Source organism: Pyxicephalus adspersus, chromosome 8 (genome assembly GCF_032062135.1).
Source record: "Pyxicephalus adspersus chromosome 8, UCB_Pads_2.0, whole genome shotgun sequence".
NCBI classification, from domain to species: domain Eukaryota; kingdom Metazoa; phylum Chordata; class Amphibia; order Anura; family Pyxicephalidae; genus Pyxicephalus; species Pyxicephalus adspersus.
In genome coordinates this window covers 18,394,478-18,408,906 of record NC_092865.1, presented here as the reverse complement: position 1 = coordinate 18,408,906, position 14,429 = coordinate 18,394,478, and the positions used below count along the sequence as shown (strand labels likewise).

The 14,429-nt window shown below is 39.0% G+C and overlaps 2 protein-coding genes across 10 annotated transcripts in view; one reads left to right on the top strand and one right to left on the bottom strand.

The window, feature by feature from the left end:
* Window positions 1-8,016, top strand: part of NRDC (nardilysin convertase) — a 29,290-nt gene extending 21,274 nt beyond the window's left edge. For both annotated transcript variants that reach the window (XM_072419629.1, XM_072419630.1), the window contains exons 24-31: window positions 424-562; window positions 666-713; window positions 968-1,020; window positions 1,579-1,662; window positions 2,965-3,055; window positions 4,004-4,120; window positions 5,015-5,104; window positions 6,114-8,016. In XM_072419629.1, coding sequence (XP_072275730.1) covers window positions 424-562; window positions 666-713; window positions 968-1,020; window positions 1,579-1,662; window positions 2,965-3,055; window positions 4,004-4,120; window positions 5,015-5,104; window positions 6,114-6,314 — 823 coding nt within the window. In that variant the 3' untranslated portion in view covers window positions 6,315-8,016. The remainder of the gene's footprint in view (window positions 1-423; window positions 563-665; window positions 714-967; window positions 1,021-1,578; window positions 1,663-2,964; window positions 3,056-4,003; window positions 4,121-5,014; window positions 5,105-6,113) is intronic.
* A 2,220-nt stretch (window positions 8,017-10,236) lies between these two features.
* The window catches only part of OSBPL9 (oxysterol binding protein like 9), a 77,870-nt gene continuing 73,677 nt past the window's right edge, over window positions 10,237-14,429 (bottom strand). For all 8 annotated transcript variants that reach the window (XM_072419633.1, XM_072419632.1, XM_072419635.1 and 5 more), the window contains 5 exons: window positions 13,995-14,135; window positions 13,813-13,891; window positions 12,717-12,808; window positions 12,279-12,414; window positions 10,237-11,360 (listed from right to left, as the gene is read on the bottom strand). In XM_072419633.1, the coding sequence (XP_072275734.1) occupies window positions 11,283-11,360; window positions 12,279-12,414; window positions 12,717-12,808; window positions 13,813-13,891; window positions 13,995-14,135 (526 nt within the window). In that variant the 3' untranslated portion in view covers window positions 10,237-11,282. The remainder of the gene's footprint in view (window positions 11,361-12,278; window positions 12,415-12,716; window positions 12,809-13,812; window positions 13,892-13,994; window positions 14,136-14,429) is intronic.

Sequence of the window (14,429 nt, the reverse complement as noted above, 5' to 3'; positions counted from 1 at the left end):
TTTTCCAGAATGTAACTTTTGTAAATGTAAAAAAAAATCGCTTCACTTCCTGGCCTATTCTTTGTAACAATAACCTAAACATGTTGGTTTGCTTTGATGGGTTGTTCTGGCTTTCCTTCAGCCTGCATGTTTGAGCATTCATGCTTGATAACTTTTTTTTTTTTTTTTTAGTAGCCTATATTCTCATAGATGCTGGTTCATCCATCAAAAAATGCATGCAGTGTGCAATTAACTTTATGGGGTGTTCTTCTTGGAGCAAGAGTATATGAAATAGGCATAGTTAAGCTGTCCTGATCATGTCCCAAAAGTCATTTTAGAAAAGAAATTCTTCGATTAGAACAATCTGAAATACATTTTTTTGCTATATAATTCCTGTTATGCACCTAACATAAACTAACACCATACCTCTTTCCCTTTATCAAGTAAACTGCAGTATCAGCCTTTGGAACAGAATACTCCTGTACAGTTCCAGGTTGTAGAGCTTCCAACAGCGCATCACTTATGTAAAATCAAGTCTCTGAATAAAGGAGATACAAACTCGGAGGTCACTGTGTACTACCAGGTGAGTTCATGACTTTCTGTGAATCTACTGCATGTCTTTCCATGTCTCTCACTGTGAGTTAATTGTCTTACTGCCAAATCCTAATGATCTGTCCTTATTGCAGTCTGGTGCTAAGAATTTATGGGAATACACACTGATGGAACTTTTGGTGGTAAGTACTTTTTATATTGTAGATAATTTAGTAATGCTTTTGAGAAACCAATGAAACTTGTCCATGCTGCAGATGATTACGACTCCCTTAATTTTAGTTCTTTGCAGTTAGCCCAAGTGACTTTTCATCACAAAAAGTCATCAGACTGCTTCCCTTATCTGCATTGTGGAAAAGATTTTCAAGAAATTGCTTGCTTCTGTTACAAAAAACCTGGAAGTAAAGTGTAGTATAATTTGTTGAATCTGTCTTTTCAGATGCATATGGAAGAACCATGCTTTGATTTCCTGAGGACAAAGCAGACTTTGGGGTAAGATGCTTCAGCAGCAGAAATAAAAGTAGTTAAGTCAATATTAAAGTGGAAATAAAGTTCCACTTTCACAAATGTTTGCTCAGGCAGGTCACTATTACAGAAAGAGAGAGGTAATGTCCCCTCTGCATTAATATCTTACCAGCCTGATTGCTCTGGGTTTCTGGCCATAGAGCTGAACTATGCATGTGCAGCATCACTTTGGCAGGGGAGCCCAGCAATCTCAGATTCCGTTACATTTGCCATTGATAACTGAATGTCAACCTGGCTCAGCCAATTAAGATTGCAGATGCAAGATGCAGATAGGTCGTGCAGCTTTAGTTCCTCTTTAACCTTTAAAAATGCACAAAACTGTTTATTAAAATGTAGTAAAAATCAAGCCTCACCCTTTATACCTTAAAATACTAATCCTTAGCTGCCAACTATCCTCTTCCTTTTACATTTCAACAACAGATTACATTTTTCACAATGGACAGTTGTTCCAAACACTTCCACTACTGAGACTTCATATTATTATTCAGTCACAATGATGCAGCTTCTTCCATAACATTTTTTTAGGTACCATGTGTATCCAACCTGCAGAAACACATCTGGAATTTTGGGATTTTCAGTCACAGTGGAATCACAAGCAAACAAATACAAGTAAGTGAGATAGAAACTGACTGTTAATGGGTTTTTTTTTTAGAATGAATTACCTCACTGTACCTACAGCTAGAGAGGTTTGTTATGGCTTCTTTTAAAACATTTCATTTGGTGCTAAAAAATATTTAAGTACTTTTAATATTTAATAATTTAAGTCTGGTAACAGGTGCACTTTAAATTACATAAGCATGTTCTTCATTGTTTATGTGGAGTGTGGTTTTGCAGTTACAGACATACAAGAAAGTGGCTTCAGACACACCATCAGGCTGTTAAACGCAGAGTTCTTGTAAGGCCATATACAAAGACGGCGATGGCTTATTTCAGCTGACTAATGAAGTGTCCAGACAGATTTCTCTGTACACAATATTTTCATCTAGGAATAACAGAATGTTCCTTCTAGATGCTCTAAAATCCATTAATGGTATTGATCTGCCCGTAAATTAAAGGCTGCATTGTAAAGAGGCATTAGGTCCTGAGAAGACCTGCAATGACCACAGATGGGTGGGTGTATGGCAGACTGGAGTCTACTACAGGAAAAACCTCACATTATTTGTGTAATATACTGGAGCCATTTTTTTAAAAAGGTAACTGTTTTGTGTATTTTAATTTTGTGGTGTTAACATAACATTTACAGTTCAAGCTTGAGAGTTTTCCAAAATGAACTTCCCCATTTTCATTAGCGCTCCTATTTGTGGCTGTTCTTATATACAGAATATATATATATATATATATATATATATATATATATATATATATATATATATATATTCTTTATATTCTGTGTACAAGCACAGCCACAAATAGGAGCTTTAATGAAAATGGGGAAGTTCATTTTGGAAAACCCTCAAGCTTAAATTATAAAGGAATATACACCAGGGCAGTGGGAGGAGGGAGGGAAGGTTGTTTCACCTTGACATGTCTGAAAGTTAGTAATACAGACTTGTCATAGCTACTGAAAGGTCCATTGTAAAGCAATTATATACATAAAAAGAACTAAACACAGGGTGCTGCTTCCAAATCTATCAGATGAAATAGAGAGCTGAAAGTTTCACTATTATAGGTGCTTCTAATAGTAGGGCAATGAAGCTGCCTCCAAGCATGATATCAGGTCATGAGTTCTCACACCTAACATGTTTGTTTTGGGTCAACCACAGAAATATTGGAAGCAACGACAGATAAGCAGCTGATGTTTACATGACCTGTAAATGAGCAATCTTTCTTCTAAATCTGGACCATTTTTTCTGACTTTTCTGATCAAGTTTAAGGCAAAACTAAAAAAAATAACATTTTTTTTCTTCACAGCTCTGAAGTGGTAGACAAGAAAATAGAAGAATTTCTTGTTTGTTTTGGAGAAAAAATCAACAATTTGGCTGATGAAGCTTTTAAAACACAGGTAAGCTGGATAATAATGAGTGGGTCACCTAATAGATTTAAGAATAGATTTAAAATTCACATTGCTTGTTTGATCCGCTAATGGCATATGTATTTGCTTTAATGTTAACAATGGTCTCTGCTTTTTCATTTTGAACTCATGAATGCTGCAGAGGTCTATCCACAATATAGGACAGAATTGACCAAAGCTACTTGGTTGTTTTGGCTTTGATATGTTAGCTTCCAGCTACTGCATTCATCAGACAGCTGCTGAATATTTAGCCACTGGTCATGCTGGCACGCTCTTATGACTCCTAGGATCCATCCTACCTAACTGCACTGATGTATTTCAGCAATATTAAGGAGTCCAAACATTTTTAATTGCATGAAAAACACCTTAGGGACAAATTGGGACTGACTTACTTATCCAGCGTATACAAAATAAAAATGGAACTGGTTTACTAACCCAGAATATAAGCAATGTGTGATGCTCTAAAAACCCTCCAGATATGGATTTCATATTTGTTAATGTGTACACCTTCTTCTCTGCTATCACCCCATGGACCAGGAATTAACAATGATACAAGAAGTGTCAATGCCAAATAGGTGCAGTACAATTGAAGCAGGCCTACTTCCAGGCCATAAAATAATATACACCGACTTATAGTCGCTCTTGGATCCGCTATGGTGGCTTAAAATGTATCCAAACCTATGAACAAATATGGCAGAAACATACTTCCTGGCTAAGGGTGAAAATGTTCTTTCACCGGACTTTACCGATGGAAGATTAGCATTGCTACCCTATACTTCTGACTAAAGAACACCCCATTCTAATATGGGGTGAAGATGTTCCATAGTCCAGTGTTAGCGATTTTAGTCCCCTTATTAAACTCACAGTGATCTCCATGTAGTTAAAACCCTCAATAATAACTGAAATGTGATTGACATAGGCTTGTATTTTTCTTGGCAGGTAAAGGCTTTGATAAAACTGAAGGAGTGCGAGGACACCCACCTCGGAGAGGAAGTGGACAGGAACTGGGGGGAAGTGCTCACTCAGCAGTATCTTTTTGACCGCTTGGAACATGAGGTATGGAATAATAATTTTGGTACAACAATGTACATTGTGTATTTGTCTTTACTGTGCTGGTGGCTGGTTTCATATGCCCAAAATACTACAGTGAACAGTTCTGGAATTGTTTCGACCAGAAATTAAAGGTGTCCACGGGTTGTCAATCTGAAGCAAAACTTTCATAATCTGTTTTAATTTATGCTACACATAGGTCTGACCAGAGACAGAATGACTACTGTGCACAGCAATGAAGCATTTAGGGGTCATAGTGCTGGTCTTCCATCTGTCTGAGCCAGTAAATGCAAGGGACTATGGGAACTAAAGGCAACTTCCACATAACTGTTGTATCTGTCTCTATCTATTCCATCTATTTTTGGTGACACATAGCTGGATTGATGATCAGCTCATAGCCGCTATACATAAAAAGCCTGTTTCCAGATATAATGCAGCAGAGAAAGACCCCTGCTCTCTGGGAGAAAACAGTGGCCTCTGCAGAGGTGCATCATGCTCACCATGGAGTGGGTGCAGGGGGAGTAATATGGGGATTGGAGAATGAAACAGAGCACAATGGGGGCACAGGCATACAGCATGTCTGGAAATGTTGAATGCTGAACACACTAGTGCAGGCTGCAGCACTCGGACAGGACTTGTTAGAGCTCTTTTCACCCGGGTCACCTAATGTTAGGGTTTTTTCTACCCTGACAGGGTTGTTTTTATTTAGTGGGCCTAATACATTTTGATTACTAGCTATTAGTGCATGGAAAACAGGGATGCAAAGTAGGCAGGTGCAGGGCAGCAACAAATCTGAAAATTTATTTTGCAACCATTTATCGTTATTATTTATCTTCAGTAAAACAGAAAAGCTTTAACCAGTTTCTGGACACTTTAGGTAACCATTTTATTGCATTTCAGATCAACGCCTTGAAGACCTTTAAAAAGACAGACATGACGAAGTGGTTCCAGGATCATCGGGGGTGTGACAGGAGGGTGCTAAGTGTACATGTGAGTGATTGTTCTGGGTTTTAAACATACAAATAATTCTGTCCATCTCTTATTATTGAGGATTGAATTGACGTGATCATTAGGGCCTGTTCTGACAAACATTTGACAATTGCATCAGTCTGCAGTGGTTCTGAAATTTTTAAGAATAATTCAAGGAATGGGCACACTTGGCTCAGTGACTTGCATTTTTGCCCTTGAAGGGCTAGGTCCCAGGTTCGAATCTCAGCCAGGACACTATCAGCAAGTAGTTTGTATGTTCTCCCCTTGCTTGCATGGGTGCACCTAAAAGTCAAAAACATTGTTTAAAACTTTGGTAGGTTAATTGATTTCCCTCAATTCCCTCCCTTAGACCAGTGGTCGCCAACCTTTTTGGACCCACGGACCACTACATTTACCGGCTTTGGTCCGCGCATGCTGGGTGTCACGCAAAGGGGAAGAAACTTTCCCCATAGTGACGTCAGAACCCACCTACTCTTCCAAAATCTATGATGGGAGAGTGGGCAGGTTGTGTTCAAAAATACAACCCGCCCACCGCCCTGAGGCTGCGATTTGTATGGGGAACATGGTCTGCGGCTCTGGCTGGTGCGCCCCCTCCAAGCGGGATTCTTCTCCTTACCCCACTCCGGGCACCGGCCAGAGCCACAGACCACCAGTTGGCGACCACTGTATTAGACTATATTAATAACATGTGCCTATAGTAAGGACATTAGATTGTGAGTCACTTTGAGGGACAGTTAATAAAATAAAATGTATTCACTATGACTTGCAACTGAGCTCCTTTGTCCTGATTTAGATTTGTATGGGGATGTAAAACCAATTTGATGCAAACCATAGCCTGTCCTTAGCACTTTAAAGCAGACCCAACAAGCTTGGCTGCCTCAATTTGCTGTTGTACAAATACTTGGATCACTGCGATGACATGTCATTCCAGTCACAGTACTCAAGCAGCATTGGTAATAGGCTGAGTCTCATTACATTGTTGTAACAATGGTGACCTCTTTTTTGACAGGTGGTTGGATTTGGTGAGAAGGAGCCAGATTCCGTGCCTTCTCAAACACCCGCTGGAGAACCTGAATCTTCTTATGGCGACATTACCAGCCTGACCTTCCTTCCCCCTTCTCCACTCATGGCAGACGCTGTGCCCATCACAGACATCCGCAGCTTTATTTCCAACTTAAAACTGCTGCCATACCACAAGATCATCAAGTGAGATATCAGACTGAATGGTCGCTTCTGGGTGACAAGCTGTGTGCTTCCGCTATCAGCAAAGGGTTTTCTATAAAGGGGCCGTGTTATAATGTGTGTTTGTGGTGCTCACTGTAGCATGGCCACAATTTGGAAAAAAAATGGAAATATAAAATTGAGACTTTCTGTAGATATACAGATTTTTAAACCTAGACATTTAATGCTGCTCTTATTCTAAGTGAACTTTTGGAGTACTAAATGATTTTACAAATCTCAGTATTCACTACCAGGAAAACAATCACATCGAGGAAGGTCAGCTTCTTTGACGACTCTGATTTGAAGGTATCTGAATGAAGAGTTATGGTCTCTGTAATAAAAGGCATTTTTATATTTTAATGACAGATTCGAAAATGAAATTGGCAGCTCCTGGCATTGTGGCCATTCTTATTTCAGATACCTTCCTGAATCTCAGTATGGGTTTTGTCTTAGAATATTGCAATTGTTTTCATTTACAATTCCCCATCATATTTGTGATCTTCACTATGATGCACAGCGGGAGATTTTTCTTCTAAAAAGATAGAAGTAGATGAAAGTTTTCATTCCTATTATTCACTGAACTCCAGCAATTATTTTTTTTTTCATTTTAAATTTGCACAGAAAAGGATTAGAATGTTTGTCTTGTGCTGTCTGTCCCCCATGTAGAGATTTCTTCTTGCTTCCTGTATCAGAGATAACAGCTGTAAAGATGATATTCCTCCTTTTCCCCCAAAGAAAGAAGGAATATCATCTCTGACAATAGTCAAGTTCCCAAGAGGGCGATGGGTGCCCGGCCACAGTAATATTTTGCATTGCCTCCTTTCTGGGTGACAACTATTAACAGGACAGAAATTAAGTAAATCACCCCACTGGGATACACACAGCAAAGAAAACCCCAACAACTAATCGAAGGGCTGGTGCACATGCCCATTTTTTTAAAATCAGCAATGAAATAAAATGATTGAAGTAAAAAGATTGACCTCTGACCAGTAATACCGAACTGCTGTTGGGGAGTCTCAAAAAAACCATATTGTGTTGTGTGCGCAATGATTGATTACATCAGAGTTTCTGGTCACATTCTTTTAAGAAAGGCACAGAATATTTTACTATGTGTGCAGTGTTTCCGGACTGCTGTTTTGGATAATTGATCATTTTCAGTTTTTTAATTTGGCAGCAGATCTGCTTGGGTGCACCAGGACCTAACCTCCCCTTAATGCTTATCTAGGAAAAAAATGACTGGAGTTCTCAAAGTGCTTTGTCTGTGCAGGGAAAACAACTGGTTCTCTTTTATCCCCTCTTCCCACCAGCACATGCTTTTCTTTTCTTGGTTCTCTCCCTGCTTTATTCTGCTGCCCTGTGTATAACATAGATGCAAAGGACTCTAGACGTGACAACGCTGGCCAAGTGCTGTCACATGGAACAACTCCTTACTTTAATTTGTTCAGCAGCTAAATGGAGCAGGAAATGTGTGTATATTCTGCATGGGCAAAGCACAAGTTTGCATTAATATTGGCAGCCTTTGTGTGAGCCAGCAAATGTAAGAGGTATCCTCCTCAATAATGGCTTTTGCTTACACAATGGCTGCCAGCAAGGTCTGCAGCAGGATAGAGACTTATTTATTGCTTTCCAACTGCCTAGTGTAATGATATACACAACCATATGCATTTTTATTAAAATGGAGTGCTGTGTAATAGAGTGTGATCTGTTTTCTATGAATTGTACATAGCATGGGTTCCTTACACTTCGATCTAGGAATGTGAAGCTACATGTAAAGGATGACAAAATTTGGATCAAATAATAATCTGTATTTTACTAAGGTTTTATTCTTCCTTATGGATACAATGACTGAGTCAGGGCTGCTTTGAATTATTTTGGTGCCAAGTATTTTTTACCTGTGCACTGTAATGACAGATTGGGCTTTACATGCACGATTTTCATGCTGCCCTGATAAACAGAAGTGTGGTTTCTTTTATATGGAGATTGTATGGGTGGTTTGTGTGCATTGAAAACAAATGTTAACGCTGTGTATCCCAGCTGCGTTAGAAACCTTACCACATGAAATGTAGAGCGCTTTTTGTTTGGATGTTTGACAAAAATGATTAGAAAATTACAGTGGCCTTTTTAAAATGTAATAAACTGCTGGTAAACCCTCACAGACTCTAGACTGAACCATATCTGATTTAGGTAAAAGCTGGAATCCAAACTTGGTGGCCACAAAAACAATGCACAGAGCTTCTAGTATTTCCATGGATTCAGGAGACACCAATTAGGTATATATATATATATATATATATATATATATATATATATATATATAGAAGTCAAATGTATCCAATAGCAGCCAATCAGTTGGAGTCTGTGGCAGCAATTTCCATTACTTATTTTATTTTTTTTAACAATGGAGCTTTTGCAGATTTGTTTTAGAATAAAACTGATGCTAGACATGTTTATTTTAGAATTTGGGTGAAAAGGTGTGTTTATTGATTGGCCTTTTTGCATATATAACTTGGTTGCTTTGTAGTTTGTGGCTAGGATGAGGGATGATGTGCATTCCTTACTCATTCTAAGTTTTGTAGGTGGAAAGATCAATGTTTGTGATTTGGTTTTAGCATACTGGTGCACAAATATTAGAATTGTGGGCCCTTTGACGCTACATGAAAGCTTTTTTCGGGGAAGCCCATGAGTTAAAGCAAATCTACATATGTACCCAATCTACTACCTATTTAGCCATAATGGAAATAATTACCCCTGCTGCACAGGTAAAGCAGAATGCGACTCGCCTCTCCTCATTCGTCTTGAATGATGTGTGTGTGTGCAAGGGGGTCATTTATTCCCAGCAGCCAACTTTGTCAGGATTATACTGAAGTGTGCAACTCAGTGTACATTCAGCAGAAGATTGCAAGCTAGACAGGTGAGTTTGTTTTCTTGCAGAAGAGAGAGCAATGGCCCTTCTGCAACAGAGTTGTCTGCTTGAAAGTTTTTGCTTTTTAGTTTAGTTCTGCTTTTAGAAGAAAAAAAAGTCCAATATAGTTTTTTTGTTTATTTCATACCCTACTACATTCCTGTGTGTTTGCTTACTGATATGTGTGGCACCCTTTTCAGATAGATATATAGATGTTCTGGAAATAAACTGCAAAGTTCACACGTTGCCATATTAGGTAAGCAAGTTTTTATTGATTGGTCTGATATGTTTCTGACGGTTTCTGACTAAGACCGGGCCTGTATTTGTATCTATGATAGGAAGTGTTGATGACTCTTGTAAATTTTCATGTGATGAAGGAAAGTTCTATGGAAATGCTTGATTGCTGGAAGTTCACATTTAAGTAAGACAGTTTCTGCCTGATGAAACTCTATTTAAGAAATATGTATTTTCCCACCATGAAATGCTTTTAGTTGAGCAGTTGGGTGCAGATTGTAGTGCAGTTCCCTAAAGTGGCAAGCTGTTGCTGAAGATTTGTACCACCACTGCAGTTGTCTGGTTTGTTGTGGTGCAGTTTGCAGCAACCGTGCGCACAGCAAAATGCTAACGTCTGCATGGTTACACACCACCGGTGTAAAAAGACCCTGAACTTCTCCAGAGCAGGCTGCCGGTAAGTACATACGAGGAAACCCAGAGGATTGTGCAGAAAGTATTGGGGAAGAGAACATAAAAAGAAAAATATACTCATCAGTGCCCCAATAGACAGTTTTTGACCACACAGCATGATTCAAGTTTCTGCCTATTCTGGCTGTGGGTGGTCTCAGTGACCAGTAATACAAGAGGAGACAGAATAGCTCTCTAGCTGTGTGCTTAATAACACAAAAGCATGTTTTCTGAGGAGAACATCACCCCCAGGTGCCTGTTCTATAGAGCTGAAGCCATCATACACAGATTTCCTTTAGTTGTAAAAGAAAGGACACAAAAGGTAACATTTTTCTGAAGATTAGATTTTAATTGCAAATCATAAATGCAAATCTAATAAAATAATTTGCTCTAACCATTTTATTAGGAAATAAATAAATACAAAGAGGCAAGACCAGTTTCTGGGATGAAAGAAAAAAATAACTATATATAGGAAGAGAAGAGGGGCAGTTTATACATTTTGAGAATTTTAGGTAGGTATGGATAGTGCCGAAAAGTAAAGTTGTAGTTTAATTTTTCAGAAGTGTTCTGGTGGTTAATAAATTGCCAGATTTGTACTGTATATACAAGAGGAACAGAGAGGATATTTGATAAAGAATAGCAATGACGTCCTGCGATCTTCAGAGGAAGAACAATGTGGCACTGGGTCATAAGGTCCGATGTACAATGTATGCTATGGACTATATGGGTTTTTTCCCCTAGACCTAAAGTACAGCTCTAACTGAAAATATTGCTTGTTTTGATGTTGTTGGTGGAATGGGGAACTGGTGTTTACGTTTTCAGGCAGAGAGATCCCCTTTAGCAGTATGGCAATGGCATCCCTGCAGCTGGTGGTCTTCACTACAGTAATGCCAAGCAATACTCCAAGCAGCTGACCATTACTGGCTGGCCATACTTATGCCTGGGCAGCAGTAAACATCCAGCCTCATTCCAAAAGACAGCTGTTATTGGTAGAGTTGCTCTTTAAATGTAGCAATAATTTATTGAGCCTACCCTAACCCATTAAGGATGAATTCACAAGGTGGCACCAGTCTCTACTGAAATAATGGGCTGTGTTGGCTCACCAAAAAAAAAAAAAAAAGGCTTGCCAAGAGATAGGGTACCAGCTAAGGGTTGTATGGGAAGTACAGGACCTTTTAAAGCGTTAATTGTGGAACACAGACACAATGTTGTGTTTGAATTGTCACTCTGTATAAGTCCAGTATCCCTGAGTAAGGAACCGCTGCAGTGTAAGGGCACTCAGCACCACAGAGAGTCATCCGGAAATGTCACAATACCTTCCTTGTTTCTGAGCTTCGCATGATTCTTGCTAAGTTCTGCTGATTGTTCGGTAGGTCACTTAGTACTTGACGCGCAGTCTCTTTTGAGTAGTGGTTCATCATACACCCAGCACTCCCCGTCCTCATGGAAGAGCTAAGATAATGCAGAGATAAGCGAGTACAAAATAACTACAAATCTGATGTATCAGACGATCACACACACACACAGCTAAATATTTTGGCACCCCAGTTATTGTATTGGATGTTTGAACTGATCTGATATATTTACTGCTGTCTTTTGACACCCTCCTGGGACTACTTGCTTTCTGTCCGTGACTCCCTCATAGAAAGTAAAGGGGAAAATGCCCAATAGGTACACTGACATCAAAGGCAACCTGACAGGTACTACTGTACAAAATATTCTCATCCATTAAAGAGCCAAGCATTCAAACCCGTAAGCCATCCCAAGATAATCCCCTTCTACTGACTGCATGCCTCTTATTTTTATAGAAGGCTGAATTTCCTGCATGTTCCTCACCTCTGTATTTATAATCATGGTGTCAGTACTTATTTGCTGCATATATGTGGCATGCTGGTTAGTAGCATGTTTTTTGTTTGCCAGTGCCCAATCCTGCTGTATGCAGCATAGTTCAAAGGTTAAAAAAAATGTTCTTAATGGGACTTCAAGAAAAGGTTTTAGAGTAATAAAAAAAAAAAAAAGTTGAACAGATTCCCCAGATATATTTTCTGAACAAAGTTTCACTTCCTTTAGAGATGAGACAATGAAAATGCTGGAATGAGCCATTAGAAAGCCAACATCTAATTAGCTACTCTATGTTCAAGACAAAATAGTAGCCAAACAAATTACACATTCAACTCCTGTACTGTACTAGAAAATCTGGCCAAATTGCTTTAGCACCAGTATTTAGAAAGGAAAACCAAAAGGGTCCAAAACAAAAATGCTGTAAAGAGAAACACCAGCTGTCAATTTAGAGGTGTATAGGCAGACTGTTGGTATAGACAGACTTTTTTTCTTGCCAAAGTGTAAGGAAATACAAAAACTGGAACCTACCCTGGTTTCCCACTGTTGTTCTTTCTCTTTGCGCTCTCTTGCTTCCGCTCGTTGCCTCTCTTCCAGGCGGTGCTTTGCCTCCGTGGCAGCATCAATGTCCCTAACCTTCAAGTTGTATGTGACGTCATTCCATAACCTAATACACGTATGGATATGAGGATTACAGTGCTACAGAAAAGAGAATGCTATGTAATATATCAGAAGCATTAGATCTGCAGTGCTATAGAATGCATACAAGACATACAGACAATGTCACACAGACAAAGTCACCTGAATAGATACTTGTGTGTAGATTGCCTTGCATTGAATTTAAATGGAAAAGCAAGCAGGTCTTTATTATGTCATACAAATGAACTGCTTTGTAGCCATCTCTGAAACGAGGTTCCCCAAAACAACCCAAATTTCTTATGAACTGAAAAAATGGCAGCGTGTATTTACCTTCTGGATTCATATTCTAGTTGGTCTTCCAGCTTGCGGACTTTCTTCTTTACTATAGGCATTTTCTTGGTATCTATAAAAACTACATTCTCCTGTTAAAAAAACAAGTCAATATAAGATTGATATAAGACACCTGACTACTACACATCCCAGTCTGCTGAGCCTTAACTTAATCACCCACTGAGTCGGCTTTAAAGTAGAACTACACTTCTACAAACTTCCTTTTCAACTCCTACTCTACAAACATTCCTGTGACGTTGTATCATCATGGGCTGGCCAACTAAGACAACTGAAGCTGCCAACCCCCCCAAAAAAAAAAAAAAAAAAAAAAGAGGCAAATAAAGTCAGTGACAGAGCAATGTGGGAGGTCAGAGCCATTGCACTGCGGAAGGGATTACTTTGCCAGGTAACGTTTACCATGCATGTATGCACAATAAGGTAAACACTCCCTGCACCCAGGAAGTGGACTTTCCTTTTTAAGGTAGAACTCTGAATAAATGTTTTTCCTCTTTGGAGTGAGTAGGATGGAGATGTAACATCGGGATTTTAACTGCAGTTTTATTTTTTTCCTTTTCTGGATCAGGAGGGTAATCTTAAAGTGAACCGAACACCTAATTTTTATCATTATATAAAAAGGATGGCTAACCCTTTTCTATAATGTAATTTTTTTTCATTAATATTTTAATAATTTGTTATTATGGAGGACCTACACTCACTCATTACTGCCACAGTGGTAAAGACTGATAGAGAAACCCATGGTCCCATGGGATACATGCGTCACGTAAACCTAGGAGGCTGCGGGGCTGCTCCTTTTGCACATGCCAGAGTTTGAGCATGTGCATCATAAGGGACTTTCCTGGAATGTGTATTAAAAAATAAAAATGTGAGATCAAGTGACTTGGCGGAAAAAGATTGCCACACCTGCTGTCCCGTCTGCACCAGAAACGTTTTGGGATGAGAATAGGTGTTAAACTGTATATTCTCCCCCAACCTTCCTCCTTGAACTTCCAAGGAAAGCCTATAGAAGTCCATCAAAATGTCCACATATGACAGAACACCTCGGCACAAATAAGAACACTGCATTATGAAATCTTACCCCATTTGCATTTTTTGAATACATAACACCATTCCACTCGCCTTCCACTGAACAGAAAGATTTTTTTTCATTAGGAGGACTATAAAAAAAATAAAAATAAAAAAGGAGTTACTAACAACTGAAAAACAAAAGAAACCTTTACTTAGAAGTTAAACTGACCCAAGAAGCCTATAGTTACTCACTAGATTTCCGCTGTGACTCTGTGCTTCTTCCCACCGTAGAAAGGTTTGGTGTGGAAGGTGATGGTGGCACTATAGCCAGTTTTGGAACAGTTAATGTTGCACTCTCCACCAAGCTCCACCCAAGGCACAGTCAGGATGGACCTGAGGACACATTTTTTTCCAACAGATTATTTTAAGTAGTTCATAATACACAGAGTATACACTGTATACAAGTGTATATCAATACAAGCAATTTACCTTGCAATATCTTACAAGATTGTATATACAGCCATAGCAGGTGTGAGTCCAAGAAGCTCAGTGTTATTGTGCCAAATTAGGTTGGTTGTAACCAATATAGTTAATGGCTATTGCTACTTCTACATCAATAAAAATGTTTGCAGCCATAAAAATAAAAAAGAAATACCAGCCACATATTAACGTCAACTGTTTCCATAC